Source organism: Ooceraea biroi, chromosome 11 (genome assembly GCF_003672135.1).
Source record: "Ooceraea biroi isolate clonal line C1 chromosome 11, Obir_v5.4, whole genome shotgun sequence".
NCBI lineage: Eukaryota > Metazoa > Arthropoda > Insecta > Hymenoptera > Formicidae > Ooceraea > Ooceraea biroi.
Genome location: NC_039516.1, coordinates 8,188,743 through 8,208,440, shown reverse-complemented (window position 1 = coordinate 8,208,440; position 19,698 = coordinate 8,188,743). Strand labels below are relative to the sequence as shown.

At 34.5% G+C, this 19,698-nt stretch overlaps 1 protein-coding gene and 1 pseudogene across 1 annotated transcript in view; one reads left to right on the top strand and one right to left on the bottom strand.

Annotated features, from left to right (window-relative positions):
• The window catches only part of LOC105285968 (laccase-3), a 312,136-nt gene extending 302,334 nt beyond the window's left edge, over nucleotides 1–9,802 (bottom strand). Inside the window, exon 1 of the mRNA XM_026973661.1 lies at nucleotides 8,770–9,802. Coding sequence (XP_026829462.1) covers nucleotides 8,770–8,863 — 94 coding nt within the window. The 5' untranslated portion in view covers nucleotides 8,864–9,802. The remainder of the gene's footprint in view (nucleotides 1–8,769) is intronic.
• A 4,749-nt stretch (nucleotides 9,803–14,551) lies between these two features.
• On the top strand, nucleotides 14,552–18,946 carry LOC113562965 (annotated as a pseudogene).
• The last annotated feature ends 752 nt before the right edge of the window (nucleotides 18,947–19,698 follow it).

The following is a 19,698-nucleotide window of genomic DNA, read 5'->3' as shown; positions in this document are numbered from 1 at the left end:
CAAATATATTATTATAATAATACAGTAATTATAACAAATTTAACATTTAATTATTTATAAAAATAAAAATTATTAACAAGGAATATTTTAATGACAATTTGGAGGAAGATACGATTCCGACATATTTTGTATGTAGTCACGCTCCTGCCTCGGGGAAGCAGCGAGGGGACAGTAGGCGTCGCCTCAGAAATCGGTTACTAAACGTTGCGAGTCTCGCAGCGGCAACGTTTAGTAACCTTGAGCACAACAGTGTCGGAATATGTTACTGCGGCGAGTGCAGCTAAGGAAGCTATGTAGGTGAAGCGTCTATTAAACGATTTAGACTGCGAATTCAATGAAGCGACTACATTGTATACAGATAACACAGGCCGACATTTTTAGACTTTTTGTCTGCTGTTTGAATATAATGTTATATCCGGGTTGACCACCCGGTATAACGCGAGCCGGTCAGCTGCCGATCAGCTGAACGTCGTTGGATTGGCCGTCAGCGAGGAAGACGCGAGCCTCCTGGCGACGGGTCGCCAGGGGGAATAATAAACAAGAAAGAGATAAAATCGGAAGTGACTTCGACATCGACGGACGTGTGCTGTATCCCGCTACTCTAATTAATAAAGCTTTATCGTTCCTTCGTAAAAGTGTCGTTTCTTCTGGTGCGCGAGTGTCTCCGCGAGTGTGTTAGCGAGTGCGGTTCGCGAGCGTGCGTGTCGAGCGGAATTCGCCGCCCGGACGTAACAATAAAATATCATTTTCGATGTATTTTTCACACTGAACATGAATCCGGCCGCGAAATTGCTCTATGATGTCAGGTTTTTGTGAAAAATGAGGTTAAATGTGTCAAAAGTGACGTTTTTTGCCATTTTTATGAATTTTTCGCCGGTAAAATAAATGTTATTTTTTACTTTCGTTTACGCCATCTTAAAGTGCCAACTTTTATCTTTAAACTCGATTTTTCGAAACTCCGTAGGATTTTTTTTGCCGAGTTAACCACTCCGCTGTTAGACGAATATTTCGTCCTCCGTAGCACTCGATCAAGCGACGCGGTAGCGTCGCGACGCCAAGTACATAAAGAACAAGGTTCCGAGCAATGAGAGTCACTGCATAGACGTCGCGCGCTACCAAGTAGCTTATCCGGAATTTCACGTCAAATTCATGTCAAACAAACTTTTAATTATAGTATCTCAGGAACTAAAGACGTAATGAAAAATCTAACGATACTTTTATAACATAATGTGGATGCAAGCTTTCGATTGCGACCACTTCGAAAAAAATTGGTGCACTCCATCCTCAGATATCGTAATCGTATGCAACAATTGTGACGTTTCATTTTTCTTCTCCAGTCCACATTCTTGTTCAGACTCACGTACGTACGCTCGCACGCACACAAGCAAAGCGAGTTTGTCCCTAAAGGCGCGTTTACATACGTACGATAAGTTCATGTCGACCCGACAACGACGACGACGATGCACCACGTCGCCGGACGGCGACGGCGACGACGTTGCACCACATCGACGACGACGAGCGAGAGGGCAAGAGCGAGAGAGCGAGAAAGCGAGAGGGAGAAAAGATTTAAGATATCTCAAAATGTATAAAAAAAATGTACAAAAAGCAATGAGATCTTACTAAAAAAACCTCACAAAGGTAAAAATAGTACGCCAAGTATATAAAAAATCTCACCTTGTACGCAACAAGAAGTTTAGGAAACCATTTATAAAAATCAAAACTAAATATGAAATCAATTGTTAACAGACAAGTATCTAGAAGCAATTTAGTTTGAGTATTTTATCTAAATATTTCCCATGCATACTCTCTTATCACATGACCACATTGAAGTACTTGGCGTGCATTACAACATACTGTCCTACCTATAATCTGTACTTTACATGTAATTTATTTGTATCGACTAAGTAATAAAAAGAGATGTGTATAATCGCTTTGCTAATCTCTATAAATGTGAGTATTTTAATATTTCAATATTTTAATATTTCCAACTAAAAAGATTTGTGAGTTGTTATTGAAAATTAAAATACATGATATAGTACAAAGTAAATCAAGATACTGTACAAATTTATAAGAATTTTATAATATATTTACAAGAAGACATGTCCAATAGGACCGCGGCACGCCAAGTACTTCAATGTGGTCATGTGATAAGAGAGTATGCATGGGAAATATTTAGATAAAATACTCAAACTAAATTGCTTCTAGATACTTGGCTGAACAATTGATTTCATATTTAGTTTTGATTTTTATAAATGGCTTCCTAAACTTCTTGTTGCATACAAGGTGAGATTTTTTATATACTTGGCGTACTATTTTTACCTTTGTGAGGTTTTTTAGTGAGATTTTAACTATTTATGATATTAAGTTATTAAGTTTATATGTGCATATGTGCTTATATAATATCTTTTTAATGATTTTAAAATAAAAAAAATGAAATTATAAAAAATTATAAAAAAATGAAAATTAAAATGATAAAAAATGATAAAACAATTTAAAAACAACAAAGCTAAAAACATAAAAAAAACGATCAAAAGAGTGTGATGTAGGCTGCCTCCACGTGGTGCACTCTAGTAAACGTAGAAGGTTTGTAAAATCACTCCTACTGCGGCTAAACGGTCTACGAACAAAGAACATGGTGCAAGATATTGTGTTTGCATCAGTAAGGTACAGTTAATTTTTGCTCGTGTAAAGTACATTATACACAGAAGATTTAAAATGCCAGAATCTCATTTGGGGAAGCGAAATGTAACCCACCCAGAAGTAAAAAAACAGTATATACCAAATTTTATTGAAATTCTAATAGTTTTACAAATTTTGGCCCGCCATATTGGATCGGCCATTTTGAATTTTTAAAATCTTATTTCAGATTTGGATTCAGCGACCTCAAAAACCTTCATATTACAATCATTATTATCCAGTTCTGAAGTTTTGTTCTCCAAGTACAATTTTTGGCACGAAATGTTCGTCTGACAGCGGAGTGGTTAACTAGGCGAAAAAAATCCTGGAGTTTCGAAAAATCGAGTTTAAAGATAAAAGTTGGCACTTTAAGATGGCAAAAACGAAAGTAAAAAATAAAATTTATTTTACCAGCGAAAAAATTATAAAAATGGCAAAAAACGTCACTTTTGACACTTTTAACCTTATTTTTCTTAAAAACCTGACGTCGTAGAGCAATTTCTCGACCGGATTCGTGTTCAGCGTGAAAAAATACATCGAAAATGATATTTTATATTTAAACAGCAAAAACCATGTCGGCCTGTGTAATCAGTGTGCGATTCGCTTGGTGAAGAACACCGCATATAGATGTCCGATATCACGTCATTAGGGAAAAAGTCCAGGATCGAAAGATTTTGAGTATTTGCCAAGTGATATGCAAATAGCAGACATCCTCACCAACAGTCTTCCAAAGACGCGATTTTCATTTTTGCGACAAAGCGTAGGAGTCAAAGGTGAGAATCATCAAAGCACTTAAACAGCGGGAGTGTTACAGTAGGTAATGGTTTTTGCGTGCTTTGATGTTTCTCTCTCTTTCCTTCAAATATCAAGAAACACGGTAGTGTCTTGCGCCAAGTATATGCGCAGCGCGAGACCGCACCGTGAATTATTATGCGAGTCGGCGAGCTGCGAGTACCCGAGATTATTAGATCTCAATAACGGCTGAATTGATCAAGTTCTGAGTAGGCTCAATCGATAGCTTGGGTATGATTTACATAAGAATAGTGTTTTTAGTTTTTGCCTACGTGCCCTACGAGCAGAGATATTGCGACGCAAAGTCGAAATCTCGAAATTTTACATTAAGAAACGTCGTCGTCATCGTCGTCGTCGATGGTGTCCAGTTGATACTTTTGCCGTGAGAGGCGCTAGCGGTATATCTAGATACCTTAGTAATTTCCGGTTTTATAGAGGTCTTATTTTAATTATAACATATAGGGTATCTCACTTTACCTTATCTTATAATATACTGGGTGTCTACTTTTTGACTATAATATATAGGGTGTCCGATTTTAATTGATCAACCCGAAAAACTTGTATTTGTGATTCGAGAAAACTTTGACACGATACATTAAACTTTATTTATTCCGATGATTAAAATGTGAAAATAACATCTGTTAAGCTATATTAATTCGCTTTCCTCTTTTAACTACTGTATCTCTAAATTATATTATGATATACAGGTCTTATTTTAATATATAGGGTCTTACTCTATCTTATTATTATATTATACAGGGTGTCGATTTTTGATTATAATATATAGGGTGTCCGATTTTAATTGACCAATCCCAAAAACTTTTATTTGCGATTCTAGAAAAATTTGACACGATAAATTAAACTTTCTTTATTCCGATGATTAAAATGTGAAAATAAAATCTGTTAAACTATATTATTATAATTCATCTTCCTCCTTTAACTTCCTTACTACTCAATTATATTTAATATACAGGTCTCATTTTAATATATAGAGTCTCTCACTGTATCTTATTATAATATACTGACAAGTAACACTACCCAAGTGCCACACGCCGATTTTGATAAGCTTTGAATATGTTGTTGTCTAGGTTAAAATATGAGACACGTATTTTTTTATACGGGCCCGTATCGCTATTAAGGGGGTGAAACACCCTCTTGAAAAAAATCGATTTTTATATTTCTTAGCGAATACCGTGGAAACAATAAAAATATAAAAAAAGTTTCAAGTAAAAGTTTAATGGCTTCTAATGTACTTCATAACAGTGCAATTAGATTTTTCGAAAATGTCATATTTTTCGAAATCCCTCCCCCCTCAATTTTTCAAAAATTTTTTAATTTATCTTTCAATAAAACTTAAAGCATATTTAATGTCAAATTCAACCATATATGATAAAGTCATATTCTGAAAACGCATTTTAAAAAAAAAAGCTAAAAGTACCTCTATATCGCTATATACGCGCCCCACCTGTATTTGCGTTTTTAATACGCTAGTTACTTTTGGCGACAGTTTTTTCGCAATCTCACAGAGATAACAATGAAGTCGGGAGATTACTTTTAATAAACAAAATAAGTTAGGTTCTCACTCTCTGCCGGACCCAGAAATGGTCAACGTGAAACTGGCAAGAAATTTTCACTTTTTTAAAACCTTTTTAATATTTTAAAATTTTTTAGGTACAGCAGAAGACCCGTATGCGGGAGGTGAGAAAGCAGCTGGCGGCGTTGCAGGAGTCAGGAGTTACAGATAAAACCATATTTTAAACAAATTTTAAAATATTGAAAAAGTTTTTAAAAAAGTGAAAATTTCTTGCCAGTTTCACGTTGACCATTTCTGGGTCCGGCAGAGAGTGAGAACCTAACTTATTTTGTTTATTAAAAGTAATCTCCCGACTTCATTGTTATCTCTGTGAGATTGCGAAAAAACTGTCGCCAAAAGTAACTAGCGTATTAAAAACGCAAATACAGGTGGGGCGCGTATATAGCGATATAGAGGTACTTTTAGCTGTTTTTTAAAAATGCGTTTTCAGAATATGACTTTATCATATATGGTTGAATTTGACATTAAATATGCTTTAAGTTTTATTGAAAGATAAATTAAAAAATTTTTGAAAAATTGAGGGGAGGAGGGATTTCGAAAAATATGACATTTTCGAAAAATCTAATTGCACTGTTATGAAGTACATTAGAAGCCATAAAACTTTTACTTCAAACTTTTTTCTATTTTTTATTGTTTCCACGGTATTCGCTAAGAAATATAAAAACCGATTTTTTTCAAGAGGGTGTTTCACCCCCTTAATAGCGATACAGGCCCGTATAAAAAAATACGTGTCTCATATTTTGACTTAGACAACAACATATTCAAAGCTTATCAAAATCGGCGTGTGGCACTTGGGTAGTGTTGCTTGTGAGTGTCGACTTTTGATTAAAATATATAGGGTGGCCCATTTTAAATGATCAATCCGAAAAACTTGTATTTGCGATTGTAGAAAAATTTGACATGGTAAATTAAACTTTATTTATTCCGATGATTAAAATGTGTAAATACAATCTGTTAAGCTATATTAATTCGCTTTCCTCTTTTAACTTCCTTATCAGTCAATATATTCTTCTTTAAATAAAGTAGTATAATATACAGTGTGTGTCATTTTATTTTCCACTTTCATTGAATAATAATATACAGGGTGTCCTATTGTAATTATAATATACGGAGTATCCTATTTTAATAGATTACCAACAAAAATCTTTATTTGTGATTCTATAGAAGGTTGAAATGACAAAAGTTATTCAGTCCGATGAAAAAATGTAAAAATGAAATCCCATTATTAAGCTATATTAATGTTTTCTCTTTTAACTTCCTTATCAGTCAAAATCACGGGACCACTATTACAATTAAGAATGTTATTTAATAATAGGACTACTTTACTACTTTAATGGAGCAAGATTATACTGTGGTTTATTTTACTTGATATTATAACATGCATGTATTTCAATCATAGGTTCTTTTTCAAAAAGACAATTCATTTGTGAAGATGGCTAGAAAACAGACTTCTACACAAGTCCGAAAAGTAATTGTGAAAGACATCGAGAAAGGTATTTCACAGAGGAAAGTAGCAGCAAGTGTAATGTAAGTAAGATTCAAGTGCAAAAGCTATAGAAAACATTTCAAAAGACAGGTTCAATTGCGAACAGAGTAGGAAGAGGTAAAAATAGGGCAACCATAGATCGAGATGACTCTCGTATTCTATGAGAAAGTAAAAAGGATCCATATTTAACGGTATGAGCTATTAAAGAGAACCTTCAGCTGGATGTATTATATAAAACAAGGTGGCGAAGACTTCGAGAAGCAGATTTGCACAGCCGATTTGCAAGAGAACGACTCTTAATCAGCAAACGAAATAAAATAAATCACTTGGAGTTCGTGACAAAGTTTGCAGAAATGCCAACTTTTGGAAGAAAATTCTATGGTCCGATGAAAATAAATGTGATGATAAGTAAAAGTCGGTTTGGTCACTTAACATCGTACACCCTATATATTCTAATCAAACGTCGACACCCAGTATATTATAATAGAATTGAGTGATAAGGAAGTTAAAAGAAGAAAGCGAATTAATATATCTGAGCAGATTGTATTTTCACATTTTAATCATCGGAATACATGGAGTTTAATTTATCGTGTCAAATTTTTCTAGAATCGCAAATACAAGTTTTTCGGTTTGGTCACTTAAAATCGGACATCCTATAGATTCTAATCAAACGTCGACACCTAGTATATTATCACTCTTTCTTCCACCTTTTGTAGTGTTCGCACTTCGAGGTGTGAAAAGTGTAAGTAACATCAAATATATACATATAGCTAATGTCTATGCGGATGATCTGAATCAGAAGAGGATGTCCATTGTCGTCACTCTGATTCTAGACTCTTTAGGATATGTATGGGAAAGGGGAAGGGAGGTGGTACGGAAGAGATACTGAGGATATTGAAGGATAATGGGAGTGGGGAGAGATGGATAAGATATTTTACACTACAAAATGTGTGAAATCACAACAAAATTACCTTTTTTAAAAAAGATACAAAAAAAGCGCCAAGTATACGCGCCCGAAGTTCTTTCAAACCCGACGTTCTTTCAAAAAAAGAACTCTACAAAACTAATATCTTTCAAACCCGAAATTCTTTCAAAAAAGAACTCTACAAAACTAATGATATCAACAAATTGCGCGGTAAATCTACCGATTAGCGTACCCACCTCCTATCACCTTGTCCTTGACATATATTATAGAGGTCACCTCTCTGAGTAACACTGTGCAAGTTATAACCGTCGATCGTTGTTTAATAAAAAGTTATTAACAAAAGAAGTTTAATAATGATTTTGCACGAATTTTCAGCTGTCTACGCGAACCAAGAACATAATATTGACATATATTACAAAGGTCACCTTCCCGAATAACCCGCACTAGGTTTTAGTCGTCGATCGTTGTTTATGAAAAAGTTATTAACAAAAGAAATTTTGCAAATATTGTAGTTATTTTGAATATTGAAAGATATAAACGACGAATATGTGTATGAACGAAGGAAGGAAAGTCATTTAAAGCAGTGAATCGTTAATATATAGAATAGTTTCTTTTAATATAAGTGCAAAGTATTCTTCACTTTAACCAAAAGCATAAACAGTTAAATACAAAGTATTCTCTGCTTTAACCTAACCTAACCTAACCTAACCTGGTTAGGTTATATTTTCTGAAACTGGAGCCTCGGACACATACGCTCGTTTTCAGACCGCTTCGCGGGAGGGCGGGGGGCAGGGGCTTCGCCCCCCCCCCCGCCGGGATCCGTGCCATGTACCAGGTGATCAAAATCTGTACGGTAAAATCTGTTACACTGGTTCTGGCGGGGGGCGAAGCCCCTGCCCCCCGCCCTCCCGCGAAGTGGGCTGAAAACGAGCGTATGTGTCCGGGGCTCCAGTTTCGGAAAATATAACCTTGTGCTTGTCGTGGACGGCTGAAAATTCGTGCAAAATCATTAAACTTCTTTTGTTAATAACTTTTTAGTAAACAACGACCGACGGCTAAAACCTTTTGAAGGTCACTCAGGAGGGTGACCTCTATAATATATGTCAAGGACAAGGTGATAGGAGGTGGGTACGCTAATCGGTAGATTTATCAAACGTTTAATCAAAGAATGAATTATTCGCGCAAGGTATACTCTGCCATTTACCCGGCACGCTTCCTTATACGATCGGCGCAATTCAAATCTCAACAAAATATATAATATTAAAGAAGAGCTTAATTTAAAATTAGAATAGTTACCTGCACAGAACTGTACGCTGATGTGTATTAGAAATAATGTTATAAATGTGCACATTGCAGGTTGCGAGTTATAACAAAGTCGGAAAAAATACATGTTTACGATTGTACTACCAACGTTTTCTGAACAAATTCCCGATGCGAACTACTTTTTTTTATCATGATTATGACTTATAGCAAGTTTGTTAAAAGCTGAGTTTATGTAATTTGAATTGGTAAGCATCGTTATTTGTTAATTACTTATCTTATCTATACTTATCAATTCCATAGTAAGTTTGTGCACTATGTAACTGCTTATCTTATCTATACTTATCAATTCTATACCCTAACAGCACATGATATCATACGAATATTCTATACTCATACTATATGTACTGTGATCATACGGAATATAAGGAATATACTGAGAATATTTGTATAACATCTTTGTGATACGTTATTTATCGTATATCCTCAGGATATGCTCAGTATATATTGAATATATATTTAAACCAAGTTTCAAAGATTGAATGTACTGCAGAACATATTCGGAATATAGAAATTGAACTCTAGTGGCCACGTCTTACAAGGGGAGGCTACCAACGTTCCCCAATCGATTTGATCCATTTTCAGTATATGTGTAGGCCATGACTAAAACATCAACAGGTACAAGTAGTAAGGCACGCTTTGCAGCCAATTCCGAGAAAACCGATTTTCAAATTTTCATATACTTTGTACGTTACACAATTCGAAGGAGCGCGTGGCGCGGCGAGCAAGCACGCTATTTCATAAGCGCGAGGTCGCCGGATCGAGTCTCGGCTGCTGAAATGTTTTTTGTGCCACAAAATCAACGAGGTTGCTTTACGATAATAAACGAGAACTTGTACGAACTGAAATTAAATGATGACAATATTACATGAATATATGACAAGAAATAAAAATATTACAAAAAATAAACAGTTCGTACAAGCAATAGAATTATCGGTCCTACTCTTCTCCCAGATATTTTGACAGTAAGAAAATTAAAAATCTCCTGATCGATTTGCAATATGTATTTATAATAAATACATACATATGTACATACAATTTTTTATAGGGAAGACATTACACCGATTTTTTAAGACAACGGCTCCCAGAACTTTTGGAAGAAATTCCTCTCTTACAGAGAAGAAATATGTTTTTCCAGCAAGATGGAGCGCCACCGCATGCATACCGAGATGTCACAACTTTTATAAATGAACGTTTTCCCGGTCGTTGGATAGCTCAACACGGACCAATTATATGGCCCGCGCGGTATGAACTTTTAATTTAGAAAGATAGAAGAAAAAAATGTAGAAAAAAATACTTTAATATTTTTCATATTGATTTTTAGTTTCGCGGATCTGACACCTTTAGATTTTTTTTCTTTGGGGTCACTTAAAACAAAATGTATATGCAAAAATCCTTTATTACTTATGACCCAGGCTGGCAATGTAACCATAAATGTACTGACACAACGTTTCGACCTTTATTTTCGGTCCTCTTCAGGTGTCGTTACAATATTGAATATCACAGAGTCATTTTCTAAATACAAATAATACAACCAATAAGAATAAAAATAATACAAATAATAATAATACAAATAATAGAAGTATAAAACGAACCTATTTTACAATTGCAAATTACAACACCAACAATCAAAAGCCACTTACTAGCAGAAAATGCCTCATGTAACATCTATTAAGAGCATCAGTGAGCACGTCCGCAACCTTCCAAGATCACAAAACAAATGATAGACCTAGGGAACTATGTGTTATTCACAAACAAGTCGTAAATACCTGGTAAGTTATTTGTATCCCTCATAAGAGTAATCGAATTGAAAAATTTCTTTATAAACCACATTTCTGCTATTTCTCTTTTCCTTGTATGGTTTTCACGATGCAATATTTTTGTATTATTCCAGTCAAAATCATGAACGTTGTCTAATCTATGCCTGCTAACTACCGAAAGGTTGCTCTCATGCTTTCTGATATCACTCTTATGTTCTTTTATACGCGAAGCAAGGTGTCTTTTCGTTTGTCCGATATAACACGATTCACAATTAAAACAATCCATCTTATATACAACTCCTCTCTGTTCGTCATTCATTAACTTATCTTTACCCCCCTTCACAATGCAGTCAAGTTTCATCGGAATGGTATAAAATATCCTGAGGTCAAGTCGTTTAAAAAATTGTGCAATGTTCTCACTGAAATTCTTTACAAACGGAATATTAACAAATTTCTTGCTGTCATTTTGTAACGGTTTAACATTAGTCCGGTTTTTATCGCTGTACTTTATATATTTCAGCCTTTTGTTTATATGGTAATTAATAAATTTCAAGGGATAACAGTTATTCCGCAAAATTTTACGAACAATGTCAATGTTCTGATCATGAAACCGAACATTCGACAAACCTACAGCTCTATCAACCAGGCTTGTAATAACACCTATCTTATGTTTTTCCGGGTGACTAGAGAAGAAGTTTATATATCTCCCTGAAAATGTTGGTTTTCTGAACCAATTAGTTATCAATACATCATTTACCTCTAAAAAACCTTACAAAGGTAAAAGAATACGCCAAGTACATAAAAAAGCAAAACCAAATATGATGAAATCCATTGTTAACTAGCCAAGTACCTAGAAGCAATTCAGTTTGAGGATTTGTAATTTGAAATAATACTTGGCGTGCCTGGATCGCATTGGACATGCATTCTTCTAAATTTGTACTGCCTTGAGTATTTTCACTAATGACTCGTAAATCTTTGTATTTGGTAATATTAAAACAAGTACGTTTACAGTTTCGCACATTAGCGGAGTGATTATAAATATCCCTTTTCATTACTCACTCAATACAAATAATTTACACATACAGTTTACACAAAGTATAGGTAGGACATACATTTTAATGCGACCCGGGCACGCCAAGTATTATCTCAAATTACAAATCCTCAAACTGAATTGCTTCTAAGTACTTGGCTAGTTAACAATGGATTTCATCATATTTGGTTTTGCTTTTTTATGTACTTGGCGTATTCTTTTACCTTTGTAAGGTTTTTTAGAGGGATCTTATTACTTTTTGTAAACATTTTTTATATTTCATTAATTTTTAATGTTTTTATAGAAAAGTACATAAAAATAAACAATAAGGTACCGAACAATGAGAGTCACTGCATAAACATCGAGCGTTACCAAGTTCAGTGCATAGACGTCAAGCGCTAACGTATAGCTTATCTGGAATTCATATCATTTAACATGTCACATAAACTTATGATTAAACTATTTCAGGAACTAAAGCCATAATCAAAAATCTAACGGCACTTTTATAAAATAATATGGGTGCAAGCTTTCGGTTGCGACCACTCCAAATAAAAATGGTTCAGTCAATCCTGAAATATTGTAATTGAATGTTAGAATTGTGACGTTTCGTTCTTCTCCTTTTCCGAAATCAGGTTCAGACTCACGTACATATGTTCGCACATACACATTCAAAACGATTTGGTACTTTGTTTTTCGTTGCACCACATCGACGACGACGACGACGACGAAGTTGCACCACGTTGCCGTATGACGTTGCAGCACGTCGACGTGGTGCAACGTCGTCGTCGTCGTCGTCGTTGAATAAATTAAATCGTGCATGTATGAACGCATGTGTGAACGCAAGCTTGAGGGACAAAATCGCTTTGCATGTGTTTGTGCGAGCATACGTACGTGAGTGGTCTAAATTCTATGAAAACCGAAACGTCACAGTTTTAACATAACGATTGCAATATCTCAGGATTGCCTGCACCAATTTAATTCTAATTGATCGCGTTCGAAAGCGTGCACCCATATTATATTATAAAAGTGCCGTTAGATTTTTTTATTACGGCTTTAGTTCCTGAGATATGTTAATCACAAGTTTATGTGACCTGTCAAATGATGTAAATTCCGGATAAGCTACTTGGTAGCGCCTCGACGATGTCACGCCAGTGCTGTATCAAGCGGTTATTTCTCATGCGGCTATTTATTTTTTATGTACTTGGCGTCGCGACGCTACCGCGTCGCTTGACTCTGTTAACCTCAGTGTCCAAAAAACAAATTGACCCTTCCTTTTCCAATTCTAGTGTAAATCTTAACCTCGGATGATAACTGTTAAACGTGTTGAGCACAATCTGTATTTTGTCCTTCGGTAGAATCGTAAAAATGTCATCTACATATCTAAAAAATACTGGGATATTAAAGTCAAGACACTGCAAACAATGAGTCTCCAAGTCTTCCATAACTAAATCGGCCAAAATCGGAGACAATGGTGAACCCATCGGGCAATCAAACATTTGTTCAAAACATTGACCGTCAAATTTAAAACTAGTAGACTTTAATACCAATTGTATGGCATATTTGAGGTGTTCTAAACTGAATTTGGTAAACTCCCTAAACATGTGCCATTTTTTTCTATTCCTTTAATCACTAACTCAATAGGAACATTAGTAAAAAGTGAAACAACGTCAAGAGAGACTAAAAGTTCATCCGATGTTATGTTAGCATTGTTAATCATACTAACAAACGTCTAACTATCCTTTACATAAGACTTCGGTTTTGAAATAGATTTACTTAAAATATCACATAAAAAACAAGCTACATTATATGTTGGACAACCAATCGATGACACAATAATCCTTAACGGGTAACCAAGCTTATGTATTTTTGGCAACCCGTAGCATCTTGACAAATCATAAGAAGTGCTATATAGTCGTCTATAGGTGTGTTTATCTATACAATCATTTTTTCGCCAAGTCTTAATAAGGTCATTAAATTGTGACGTTAATCTCTTAATAGGGTCTTTTGTAAGTTTCCTATAAGTCGTCTGGTCTTCCAATAGTTCGTTCATCTGACTAATATATTTCGACCTATTCATAATGACGGTAACTTTACCTTTATCCGCCTTAGTAACCATAATATCACTGTTATCCCTTAGAAATCTCTTACACGCACGAAAGGCGTTAATTATATATCTTTCCAAGTTACTAATGTGTTGTGTATGCTTTAAAAACCTCTGCAGTAAATTAACCAGAACATTACGGGCATCATTAATAATCGTATTAGAGACTTTCAAACAACCAGCCTCAAAATTTTTGATAACATTGACAATTAAATTATCCTTGTCACTCTTATTATATTTGTCAAAAGGTAAAGCGAATTTATCTCCTAAGCTAAGAACATTCAATATATTGTCAGATATCAATCCGTCACTAATGTTTATTATCCATTTCTTCTTGTCAATATTTAATAGAGGGTTAGTTGCATCCCGTTTATGTAACAGTCTTCCAAATTTATTAATTAATCTAATTTTAACTCTACCATTATGTTTCCTAATCCTATTATAATTTGATTCAAAAAATTGTATAACTAACTCAGAAGGCAAAGATAAAAACAATCTACTCTCCGTGTCTCTAAGCCTCTTTCGTAAAAACTGTAAATTAGAATTTACATCTTTAATTTCCAAATTCAAAATTCTATGCAGGAACTTATTCTTGTGACTCATAAATTTACGTCTGACAAACTCGCCTCGGAAATACAGTTTTATGCGCATTTTGTCAATGTGTGGTGATAAAACGTCAAGCCTTCTGCACCTCAGTAGAAACTTCAATTGCTGGCTGGCCGTACATAACAATAAGCTAAGTTTGATTCACAACTTCAACGCTGCCGTGATATCTTGTCCAAACATTCGACTAGTAGATTTGAAGAATCCTTCGTTATTCGATGACACCATCATTAGGTCAAGGTGCGTAGTTGATATTATGTTAAAATGTATATGCAACGGAGCCTGCTTCACCCGAAGAAGTCAATGCAAGGATGGAAGTGGCTATCAGGTCTGTTGATGGAGCAATGCTTTGACGGATGTGTGAGAACCTAGTTCTTCGTGCAGAATTATGCATTGAGGCTCGCGGAGGTCATTTCGAAAATTTATTGTGACAAGTTTATTTATTGTAAACTTTATTGTGAAGTTTTTTTTTTATAGAAAACGGTCCTTTTCAGAACTACAAATAAGGTAAATGTATCAATAAATAACCAGCTGAGGTCAATGGGACCGTATATGACAAATATGATGCGAAATATTATTGTTTTATGAGAAATTACAGTGAATTTGAGAAGATTGAAGTTTTCTCAATTAATTGCAACTGTATAAATGAATGATTATGTAGGATTGAGCGAAAAAAAATTCTAAAAGGTATGTTTGTCTCAGTACATAGCTAATGAAAAATGACTGTCCTAGTGGCCGAATTTAAATGTCCTAGTACTTAACTATAGCTTTTTCTAAGTCATAAAAACTTATTTTTTTTAATAAATGATAATGATTCAACTAAAAGCAATGTTATAAAAATATCACATGATTGAAAAATATGTTAATGATATCTTTTGGAAATTATATAATCCTAAGTTGATGATCTAAGAGGTTAAGGTAGAAATAATTATGAGAATCAAGAGACACGGTAGTGTCTCGCGCCAAGTATACGCGCAGCGCGGGACCGCACCGTGACACTTACGCGAAGCGACGCTTTCTCAGACACTCAGATTATCAGATCTCAACAACGGCTGAATTAATCAAGTTCTAAGTAGGCTCAATCGATAGCTTGGGTATGATTTACATAAGAATAGTGTTTTTAGTTTTGGCCTACGTGCCCTACAAGCAGAGATATTGCGACGCAGAGTCGAAAATCTCGAAATTTTACGTTAAGAAACTTCGTCGTCGATGGTGTCTCTCTAGTTGATACTTTTGCCGCGAGAGGCGCTAGCGGTATATCTAGATATCTTACAATTAGTACTTTCCGGTTTTATAGAGGTCTTATTTTAATTATAATATATAGGGTATCTCACTTTATCTTATCTTATAATATATAGGGTGTCCGATTAAAAGTGATCCAATCCGAAAAACTTGTATTAGTGATTCTAGAAAAATGTGACACAATAAATTAAACTTTATTTATTCCGATGATTAATTATAATATACTGGGTGTCGACTTTCGATTATAATATATAGAGTGTCCGATTTTTATTGATCAACCCGAAAAACTTGTATTTGTGATTCTAGAAAAATTTGACGCGAAAAATTAAACTTCATTTATTCCGATGATTACTTATAATCTACTGGGTGTATACTTTTGATTATAATATATAGGGTGTCAGATTTTAATTGACCAACCCGAAAATCTTGTATTTGTGATTCGAGAAACATTTGACACGATAAATTAAACTTCATTTATTCCGATGATTAAAATGTAAAAATAACATCTGTTGAGCTATATTAATTCGCTTTCCTTTTTTAACTTTCTTATTACTCAATTATATTATAATATATAGGTCTCATTTTAAAATATAGGGTATCTCACTCTATCTTATCAAGAGACACGGTAGTGTCTCGCGCCAAGTATACGCGAAGCGAGACCGCCCCGTGTATCTTTACGCGAAACGACGTTTTCAGACACGCTCTGATTATCAGATCTTAATAACCTCTGAACAGATCATTTTCAGAGTAACTCAATGGATAACTTGGGGTCGAATTATATAATAAAAGTGTTTTTATTTTTTTTCTATATGCATTACGAGTGCAGATATTACGATGCAAAGTCTGAAATTGGAAAATTTTCGATTAAGAAACGTCGTTATCATTACCGTCGTCGTCGTTTGTGCAGTACATTTTTATATTCCTAGATGGCAGCAGCAGCAGTCGGTCTTTTAATATATAGGGTACTCATTGCGGCTCGAAAACCCCGTCGAAAAGGCCCTGAACGAATCCCTCTAAGACGCTCCGTTCGCGAGATATCGCGAAAAAACTGTTTGTCAGAGATAATTGCGAATATCTCGGAAACGATGAGAGATAGAGGGTTGTTTCTGGCAGCATTCGACACGGCTCGAAAATCCTCGTCGAATGGGCCCTGAACGAACCCTCTAGGACGCTCCGTTCGCGAGATATCGGGAAAAAACTGTTTGTCAAAGACAATTGCGAACATCTCGGAAACTATGAGAGATAGAGGGTTGTTTCTGGCAGCATTCGACGCGGCTCGAAAATGCGATATTACGATTGTACGTTAGCGGAGAAGGTGAAACTGGAAAGAGTTTCTTAATTAAAACAATTAAGTGTTGGATAAAACAATATCTCAATAAAGATACCGCTGTAGCGGCACCTACTGGTATAGCAGCGTTTAATATAGACGGTTTGACCATTCATAGATTGCTTCAATTACCTGTTGAACGTGGTCTTACTACAAACTATAAACAATTGCCTGATCATGTGTTAAAAGTTTTACGAGCTGATCTCAAGGATGTTGTTCTTTTTGTGATTGATGAAGTGTCAATGATATCTAATTTGACTTTAATGTATATACATCTTCGATTGTCTGAAATATTTAATACCAATGATTGTGAAGACGGTTGGTTCGGTCGAAAGCACATTCTTTTATTTGGCGATCTGCTTCAATTACCTCCTGTACATGAAGGTCCTATTTTTGTACGATTACCAAATGACAAAATTAATAAATGTGTGGGTTCTTTAACTGCTGTTAATTTGTGGATTACATTATTTGATTATGATGAGTTGACGATCAATATGCGTCAGTTAGGAGATGACTCTTATCGACAGTTGTTGTCAAGAATTCGTATTGGTTTATTGACAAAGTCTGATTGCGAGATTCTTGAAAATAGAAAAATATCGTTTAAAGGTGATTCTTTTGAATCTAGATTAAACGAATTATGTAATTTTATTAACGATTTTCCGTTGGACATGATTTGTTTATTGCCTACTCGTCATATGTGTGATGTTCTTAATGCTGCAATGTTAAACCGCATTGCTACGAAAGAGATATTATTAATTGCCGAAGACACGATTGACTGTATACCATATGTGAGAAAGAAAGTATCAAAAGTATTATCGAATAATGATGATGATAATTCTAAAACTGCTGCACTTTCGAAAGAAATTGCAATTAAGATTGGAGCAAAAGTTAAGATAAGGCGTAATATTGATGCTACTTTAGGTCTTGTGAATGGTACAATAGCTAAGGTAATATCAGTTGTACAAGATACGTCTACCGATGATGTAGAAAAAATAAAGCTTCTTTTACCATCAGGATTAGAATATTTAATTAAAAGAGTGAGCGTTAAATTTCAAGTGGTGGATAGAGCGTTTGTTACTAGAAAACAATTTCCATTGTGTCTGAGTTATGGAATCACCATTCATAAAAGTCAAGGATTGAGCTTACAAGTGCTATTATGGACATAGGCAACTCTATATTTAATTGTGGTCAAGTTTATGTTGCATTATCACGAGTAACCTCTCTAAAAGGGTTGCATTTAATTAACTATGATCCTTCCTCAGTAACAGCTGATGAAAAAGCTATTAGGAAATATAACCGACTAAGAAATAAGTACAAACCAGAAGCAGAAGTAATTACTGTTGCAAAAGAACGCTATCGCAAAGTGAAAGATGTTCAATGGGCATTGTCAAAAGTAATTGCTTCAATTGAAGAGAATTGTCAAAATCAAAACTTAGGACAAAATGTTGCTTGGGTTTTACATGCCTTACAAAATATAGACAATGTTTCGTGTTATGCAAATGCAGCGTTACAATGTCTAATGCATTTAAGTCCTATTAGAAAACAATTGGTGAAGTGTAATAAATCAGATGTTTTAAGAATGTTGATGCATCGATATGAAAAAGGAATGTGCAATTTAAATACATATGCAGTACGGCAATATTTAGGAGAACCGTTTTCAATAAATGTAAAACGTGATGTGTTTGAGTTTCTTACAATCCTGTTCACTAAATATGATTGTATAAGACAACTGGTAGAGCATCAAGTAACTTCTACTAGTCGATGTAAATCTTTGTGATTATACAAAGGAATTTACTTGTAACGATGTAGTTATTTCAATACCTATTAACAATTTGGGAAAAAAAAGCTATACTCTTAATGATTTATTAAATGTTACAGTTTTACATTGGTGTGAATCTGATGGGTCATGCGAACAGTGTACAGGAAATGATATTTTGTTTAAGAACGAATTAACAGTAACGAAAGATATAGTTATTATTCGTTTAGTATTATTTTCATCTCAAGATGATAAAATAGTGAAAGCAATACGTAAATTTAATGTATGTACTATTCCTACAACTAAAGTTTTAATAGCTAGACAAACGTATAAGCTTATGAATGCTATATTTCATAGTGGTTTATGTATTAAGGATGGTCAATCATTACACGAGTATGTGTAGAGAAAGAATGTCTAGTAATTGTACTGAAGCTGATGATGCACAAATTAAAAAAAGACAATGGCCTAGAGGTGCTAAAGATATTTATACACTACTCACAAAAATTAGAGGAACACCAAACTTTTCTTAAAAAATAGGCAAACTTCAAGCAGCTGTAACTTTGTTAAAAATGAACAAAATTTAAAGTAAAAAAAGGGTTTTAAAGCTTGAAACTTCTACTTTCGAACGGTTGCCATGAGTTTAAATTTCTGTGACGTTTGGCAATTTTTACATACAAAAAACTGCGAACTGGACAAATTAAGAAATTTTCTTTTCATTTTGAAGGTCTGTCACGTATCAAAAAACAATCTGCGAAAATTCTCGACTTTTTATTGACAAAGATTGAAGTTTTCCCTACAAAACGCTTTTTAAAAATTTTTCTACGAGTTTTTGTTACTGAGTTATCGCCGATTAAATAAAAATTGGCATTGTTTACTTTGATTGCTCATAACTCCGGTAAAAATCATCGCACAGCGATTTAAAAAACGGATTCTTAAAGCTGAAACTTTGCTCTATTGAACGGTATACTTGCCAAAATTTTTTCGAAAACATGTAACCATGCTGAAAATGGATGAATATAACGTAAAAATGAATGATTTTTCACTTTGTCATTTTGACCTTAAAAACAATCGTACAGAATGACAAAA